At 33.5% G+C, this 8,604-nt stretch overlaps 1 protein-coding gene across 1 annotated transcript; it reads right to left on the reverse strand.

The window, feature by feature from the left end:
• Nucleotides 1-2,125: 2,125 nt before the first annotated feature.
• On the reverse strand, nucleotides 2,126-6,018 carry PRPS20 (chloroplast 30S ribosomal protein S20). The gene is made up of 3 exons (XM_039043793.2): nucleotides 5,702-6,018; nucleotides 5,416-5,582; nucleotides 2,126-2,599 (listed from the first exon to the last, which is right to left on the reverse strand). The coding sequence occupies exons 1-3, from the start codon at nucleotides 5,856-5,858 to the stop codon at nucleotides 2,369-2,371; spliced, it is 555 nt and encodes a 184-aa protein (XP_038899721.1). The 5' UTR covers nucleotides 5,859-6,018; the 3' UTR covers nucleotides 2,126-2,368.
• Nucleotides 6,019-8,604: the final 2,586 nt, after the last annotated feature.

The raw sequence follows: 8,604 nt of genomic DNA on the forward strand, positions 1-8,604 counted from the left end.
GAAAATTTGAATTTTTTTCCTTTATTTAATTTAATTGGAGAGAGAAAATGCATTTAATGATATTTTATTTTCTATTTTCGTTGGTTTTATGTATTTTTTTCCGGATTCATTGTCATTTAAAATATATCTCAGAACATTTTGTTAGATATTTGAAAATATTCTAACAAATATATAAAATATACAACATTATATAAATTAGAGATTGATTCATTTCTTGACATAAATCACCATTTCGTTTTATATGTTAATCTTTTATATTATGTGATTGATTGATGTTTGTTCACTTGTAAATGTAATATATTCTATTGTTTATCTGGAAACATTTTAAAAAAATTATGAAATATACTAGTAAATATATTTTATATCTAATCAAATATTCATGGTTATTTTTAAATATACCTTAGAACTCAAATACATTTGGATATGTATGTCAATATATTTTATTGTTTATTTGATGTTTATATCCCAAGTATTATGATATATATGCACTTCTAATTAGGTATCGATATTTTGTTGCTTTGATATGTATGTCTTTATATCTTCGAACATCATTTTAGATGTCTGCAAATATTCAAACCAAATCTCCTAGCCAATATATATAAAATCACAAATGAACTTAATGTTCAATATATATTAGTGTATATATCATAATAAAGAAAGTCTCAATAAAAAAGCGAAGATATATATCATAGTATATATCGAAAAAGAAGATATATATCATAGTATATATCGAAAAAGAAGATATATATCACAGTATGTATATAAAAAAAAAACCACGCTATATATTGAAAACGAAAAATCACAATATGATGGTATATATATATATAACCCATATGACAGTATATATCATAGTATATATAAAAAAAACCACCCTATATACCACCGTCGACCGTCATTATCCAGAACCCACGCAAAATGGTTCATCCCGTGTTGGATCCGTTCGCCCCACACCGAATCTACTTGCCCAGGTCGGAAAAATCACCCCATGTCAAATCTCCTAGCTGACGTCGTAAAAAAGGCCCCTGCTCGCCCGCATCGGAAGATTTGCTCTACGCGCCGGATCTAAGGAAGAAGACAACGACTAGATCTTGGTAGGCGCGTCGTCGACGATGGCAAGGTGGACAGACGGAAGGAGAGGACAACGATGGCAAGGTGGACTGACGGAGGGAGGTGGCGATGGTGGCAAGGTGGATAGAGAGAGAGGCAACAACGGAAAGATGAGAGAGAAATTGAAAAAGATGAAGCGTGGGTTGAATATGAAAAAATGAAGTGTGAGTTGGATGTGAAAAGATGAGAGAGAAATGAAATTATTAAAAAGAAATCATTAATGGAGGTGAGTGAGATATAAAAAGTTTTTCTACTTTTGCATGAGAGTGAAATGAAATTATTAAAAATAAATCATTAATGGAGGTGAGTGGGATATAAATTTTTTTTCTACATTTACATTTTTATTTATTTTTTTAATGTTTGGAGGGTTAAATAGTAAAAGACCACGTATTTTCTTGAAAATATGAAGTTCACTATGATATTTATGAAAAAAATGAAAAGTTCAAGATATAAGTGTAATATTGGGTTATAATTAAGGCTATATGTGTAGAAACTCCAACGAAATATCATGTCATGAAATTCATTAACCAGTATTAACTATAGGCATGTATGTTAAAGTTAAAAGAAAAAGAGTACATCGACTAAAAATGATAATTTAAAGTTAAATTTTTTTACAAATTTAGTCTACGAACATTACAGGTAGGAATCGTGTTGAATAAATCATTAAACTTCCAATCTAGTATCTCTAAATTTGTTTAGAGCCAGAATGTACAAACTAGATTTTGTGATATGCAACTGCATCATTTATGCACTTCTTTTTTCAAGAAGAGGATTTCTGAAGCTTTTGGAGACCTTTAAGGAGACGAATGAATTCAATTTGCCCTAAAAATATAAAATTTTAAGTTAATGATTTATAATTTTTTTTAGGTGTAATGGTATTAAAAAATTGGAACCATCAACCAAGGGGAGATAAAATATAAGGGAGCGTTTAGCACTCAGAGTTGAGTTGGGTTAGTAATTATTATAGGAGGAGAGTAATTGAAAAAGTTGATGCGAATAATGAGGCGAGAAATGTGAGTTAACGTAAATAACGAGGTAATAAACCTCTTTAATAATTGGTGAACCAAACAGTGGGTGGGTTTATTTTACCTACCCAACCCAACCTAACTTGGAGGGCCAAACGCCCCTAAGTGAAACTTAAACAGTAGACATGGAAGAAGGTTTTAAACTAAATACAAAAATAAAAGAAATAGATGAAAAAAAGTTCGTCATTTATCTACGTCAAAAAATCACATCTTTCCATTCATTCCTCAATAGAGCATCAGGCAGCTGCTGGTGAATCTGGGGTGTACCAGCCATGGTGGATTTCTACAGCTTTCTTTCTTCTGGCGAGCCGGGATTTTCGTCGTGCTGCGGTGTTTCGGTGCAATGTTCCCACTCTCACAGCTTTGTCGATCACTGAGTATGCTTCGGCAATGAGCTTCTCAATTGGAAGGACTTCCTCAGATTGTGCTTCAGGTTTCTTCTTGAGACCATCTAAGGCTTCCAAAACCTGGAAGTGTAGGAGGGAGAGGTCATTATTATGCTGATTAGTTCTGGAAAGAAACAGAAAATCTTCTCTTTTACTTCACAATTTGCAAAAGCAAGTATGTAGAGGATGTGTTGTGCAACCATATGAAGATTATGCTTTAATCCTGTCCTATAGCAGATATAAGCCATGGAAAAGAAACCAACCCATTACATCAGACAGTAGCATCTCTTTAGAGATTTAATAAAAAAGGAAAGTTTTACCAGTTGGAAGGTATAATTAGGGAAGCCAATCATTTCTTCTGCTTCAGCAAGAAAGAGATGAAATCATAATTATAAATGAAATGGGAGACACCATCCATCACCTCTTCCTACTGCCTCTCTTGACACAAAGTTGTTAAAAAGATGATAAAAGAAATATAATAATTTGGAGAAATTTCAAGCAGAATATTTATCAGTTCTCTAGATCAAATGCTGCGTTCATAACTCAAATACACATTCCTTGTTGACCAAATTTCCCAGAAGAAAACTCTGAAGCATTAAGCCATAAAGTTTATGCATTCTTGGAACGATGACCAAAGAAAACTTTGCCAACAGAATTAGACACTTCCCAAGAGGCACCAAAAAGGAGAAACAAAGTCCTCTTAATCATTGGTCACACAAGATTTTACAGCTTAGGATTACCTCTAAGATCCCCAAGATAACACAAAGGAAAGATGTTAATCATATTGCATAACTCACCCAAAGAACAGCTGATACTCCAAAGATTTGAATAAATTTACAGCTAAGCCAAAGGCCCATTCAAACACCTTAGTTCTTGAATAAGTTCAAGACTTCAAGAAAGAGGCTGGAAAAAAATAATCTGAAGGAAATTATTTAAAATTCAGACATAACCAAGATGAAACCGCCTAGAGAACCTACCTCTAGCCAATTAGAAAGGATTATGCTGAAGCAATCTTCTACTGGACAATAATATTCTATCAACTTTACCATTTACCAAACTTTTCTTTCCAGTCCTTTTACAATTGTCCATCAACTTGGGATGCTTGATAGTTTATTAACTTAAACAATAACTCCTATAAATGAAAAATCAGTTTGGTTACTTTAATGGCAAATAATACTGAAGATCCAATCATTGAAGTCTTGATTACAAGCTGTCTAAAATGAAACTCATAAATTTTTCTGTAGTAGCCATTGTAATATTCGTGTCATTTTTTTTCAGTGGTGAACAGTGTTCATAATATAAATATAGTTTTACAATTTTAATCATATATAGATATATATAATGAGTGTCCGGACCAGCTTATGCATACTTGAACTAATCTCACGGAAAAACTCACCTGACCCTACAATATTTGTGTATCAAGAAACTCGTATAATATTAAATCCTAAGTAGGTGGCAACCATGGATTGAACCCATTACCTCTTAGGCCTTTATCAAACTCAAGTCTTTTATTTACCACTAGGCCAACCCATGATGGTTGTGTTTATAATCATTTATGAAAAGTAAGAATTTCTACTTATCAAATTTTCACGTCAAGCATCCAAACCAATGAGTTACCATTGACCTTATCAATCGAAATCATATTATGCTTGTGTATATATACATACATATAACCAATTGTCTACTAGTACTGAGTACAAAATTGTAAGCATCTACCTTCCATCTCTTAATTTTACAAAATTGTAAGCATCCCATTCAGGAACATTCAGACAAAGATAGTCATTTCAAGCATTTATCTTCAACATCTAATGTAATGACCTGTAACATATCGTAAGGAACATAAAGTAGCCGCTTGAGTCTTGATAAAGCTTAGTTTGTCTATAGGTACTTGCAAATTAGGCACATACCAGCCTAAAATGAAAATCGCCCAGAAATAAAGTCCATATGAACCCCTTACATCACAATTCCCCCTTATTTATGCCTTTTCTCACAACAAGATTGGGGCTGCAACAGATTTTTGGAACACAAACCTTGAGTATTGGAACCTAATATTCAGAAGGAATCAGAGAGAGGCTGAAATTGAAGCGCTCTTTTACACATTCTACCTGCTGTTTCCTTTCATAACAGACCTGACATGGGTCTTTGGAAGCTAGAACCCACTGGCATTTTTTCAAATAGCTCCCTTTTGTATGATTTATCCCCCTCCATTGATGAAATCTTGCCTCTGTATCATCTGATATGGAAGGGTCATTATCCAAAGAAGATTAAGTTTTTTCTTTGGGAGCTATAAGAAAGCCAACAAAACCCATGACAAGCTCCAAAGAATAGTGCCTGACATGGTTTTGACTCCACATGGTGCTCGATTTGTAAACAACAATCTGAATCACAGAGTTACCTTTTGGTATCATGTACCTTTGCTTACACCTTTTGGAACTATCTCCTTTCTACTCTTAATTGGCACACATCTCTCCCAGAAGATCCTGAATCTCTCCTGTCCCTTGTCCTTAGAGGGCACCCTTTCCAAAAGGAGACAAAAGCTTTTATGGGAAAATTTCATTAGACTGTTCAGCTGGAACATTGTGCAAGAAAGGAATAGAAGAGTCTTCCAAGACAGAGAACTTTCTTATTGTAGTTTGGTTGTGACTCGGTGTAAAATGTTCTCCCTTATTTCATCACTATAGCTATACTAGTCTCCTTTCAAACTGTAAAGATCTTTTGTAATGTCTCCTTAGGGGGGTTCCACACCACCCCCCTTCCCCCCTTTCTTTTTGTGTTGTAATTTCATACCATCAATGAAAAATGGTTCCTTATAAAAGAAATATATAATACTCTGAGATAAAAACGAATTCTGGAGTACATCATTCTTATAGATTTCAATATATTCCAAAATTAGGTACCTTCTTGATCCTGGTTTTGATTTCAGACTTCCGGGCTTTGTTGTAAATGCGCCTTTTCTCAGCCTGCCGAGTCCTCTTTGCAGCAGAATCAGCCTTGTTCTTAGGAGCAGCCTCGCAGACCACAGAGTAACGAGATGGCCTCTGAGCTTTACTCATCGTCAGGCACCCTTTACGAAAATGGAAAAAATTAAGTCCAGCAATTCGATACTTCATCAGACAATTTCGCAGTTCTTCTACTAAACAAAGAATATAAGAGGGGAAAAAAGGGAAACCCATAAAAACTCACCATTGGAGAAGGCGGAAACTGAAGTGTTGGAGGAGAAACTGAGAGATCTGAGGGTCAAAGAAGATGGGGAAGCGGGAATACAGGAGGAAGAAGCATTAAGGGAAAGATTTCTGAACTTAGAAGGGAGAGAGAAGCAACTAACTGCAGTTGCCGCCATTTCAGAGTGGGCGATTCTTGAAAAGAAAAGCTCCGGAGGTTGAAGAAGAAAAAGAAGAATGGTCTGTTGGCGCTTTATCCACTGGAAGCAGAGTTTTGAGTATCGGTTTATCCTTTGCTGTTTTCGGCTGTTTGGACTCGAGTTTTATATATTCTCATCCGGCTTCCATTTTAATTCCAGCCCCACATAAGAGCCAGTGAGTTTTTTTTTTCTTTTTCCTCTCTCTTTTGGTGATATACCACTTTAGTCCTACTTTGAGATTTATTCAACCTTTAATGTTTGTACTTTCAACAAATTTAAATTTAGTCAAGTTTATTATTATCCATTAACATTTTCAATTTTATTTTCTTAAGGAAGATTGTTATTACAAATTAACATATTTGAAAAAAATTAACTTTAAATGACAATTTTAAGATTTATTGAAAATATAAAGCCTAAAACTGACCAAACTCTATTATAATCCAAATATATATATATATATATATTTACTATCTATTACATTGGAAACGTTTGGGGCAAAGATTATCCTAAGAGACTATAATAACCACCTCTTGCTATACTAAATAATATTTTAAAACCCTCAATTAGCTACAATCAACACTATTTCAAAATCCCATTTGCTGCAGCTTTTATTATTTTACAATCATCATTTTTTTAATTCTTTGCTATAGTATTTTCTATTTTCTTCTCAAACTAAAATAATTTACACTTCAAACACATATTATTATCATAATCCAAACTAAAATAATCTACATCCTAAATATAAATTATTATAACCCAACTATAATAATCTATGACTATAATAACCAACTCTTTGTCCCAAACGCTCCCATTTCATTAGTTGTCAATATAAACATAACTCAAATAGCACGTAATTATAATATTAACATTTAGATTTAAAGTTCAATCTCCCCACCCAACATATTGTCGAACAATATATATGCATATACACATACTTTTACTTTGACAATAATTCAAGGATGTGGTTTTTTTATTTTTTTTATTTATTTTTATTTTTTTTGTACAATGACAAAAAAACACAAGCATAGTTAAGCCTTGACACATTAAATTGTGATTTCTTTTTGTATTGGTAATCTTTTCACTAGCACATTTATGATCAATGATCTGACCCTACAAACGTATAAAATCTAACCTTATGCTTATGCTAGAACACACCAACGTCGTTTTATACAATATCGCGTTAGTGATAGCTACGTCTATCGTAGCCCTAATACGATGACCACGTTTATTGCAATCTTCATTTTTCTCATATTTTGTTGTGCTTTCTGTTATGATATGTATTTATTTTGTAATTATAATTAGTCGTCCTTTATTGTAATTTTATATCTTCTAGATTAGAGTTTCTTAATTGCCTATATATATATATATATATATATATATATATGTATGTATGTATGTATATATGTATGTATGTATGTATGTATATATGTATATTTAGACCAATTAATTGAATAAGATTATTATTCTCTCTAAAACTAATGAGTACATGGTATCAGAGCTACCTAGGATTTAGAATTTTCGTTTAACGGCTTTGTGGGTTAGGGTTTGAATTTGGGTCATCACTTCAAGTGGCTATTTAATGACACCGCCCACCTCAAGAGAAGCACCGCCGCCATCTGCCCTGATCTGCTATCGCCATTCACCAAAAACAGTCGTGCGTGAGTCACACGCATCGCCAGTTCAAGTTGAGTCCGTTGCCAAGCGCCGACGCGTGGGGCATTTTCTCCACTTTCCTTCAGTTGGGTTATTTTCGGCTCATCTTTTCTAATCATTCTATATATTTGGTTCCAATCTACTCGATTGTGAGTTATTTAGATAAATACCCTTTTTGTGCTTAGGATTTGTTGTTGTTTTGTTCACTTTTGATTTCGATTCTAGTTTGTTCTTTCTGCTCGTGAGATCTAAAAACTGTTTATTAGCTCATAATGGATAAGTGAATTCCCCTAGCATTGAAAAAAACTGAACACAAGTTAAATGGATCAAATTAATACGCTTAGTACAAATGTGGATGATCATGTGACCGAGGAGCCACCAAAAGATGAAAAGAAAAAGACTTGGTTTCGTGATGACGCTCAACTTTATCTTCAGATTAAGAATTCTATTGAAAGTGAGGTTGTTGGTTTGATAGATCATTGTGATTCTGTGAAAGAACTCTTAGAACTCTTAGAATTTTTATATTCTGGAAAAGAATACCTTCATAGAATGTTTGATGTCTGTATGCAATTCTTCCGAGCTGAACATAAAGCAGAATCTGTTACAAGTTACTTTATGAGACTTAAGAAGACAGTTGTTGAACTTGCTTTACTATTATCGTTTAATCCCGAGGTCAAAGTTCAACAAGCTCAGCGAGAAAAGATGGTTGTTATGATATATATATTTTTTTTAATGAACTTTCACCTGAGTTTAGAATGGCTAAAACACAAATTCTTTCTGATCTAAAATTCCATCATTAGAGGAAGCTTTCAATCGTGTTCTTTGTATTGAGAGTTCTCAATCCAGTTTGCTTGTTTCTCAACCTAATAGTGCTCTTATAAGTAATAATAACTACCACAGTACTTCAAGGATGACTAATAATTTTCAGAAGCCTAGTTATGATAATCGAAGATCAGATTCTCTAGAGATCGTCTGTTACTATTGTCGTAAGCTAGGACATATGAAACGTGATTGTCGAAAGTTGTTGTATAGAACTCAATGATCTCAACGTGCTCAAATAGCTTCCACCAGT

Source organism: Benincasa hispida, chromosome 9, assembly GCF_027475165.1.
Source record: "Benincasa hispida cultivar pf3 chromosome 9, pf3_genome.v1.1, whole genome shotgun sequence".
NCBI lineage: Eukaryota > Viridiplantae > Streptophyta > Magnoliopsida > Cucurbitales > Cucurbitaceae > Benincasa > Benincasa hispida.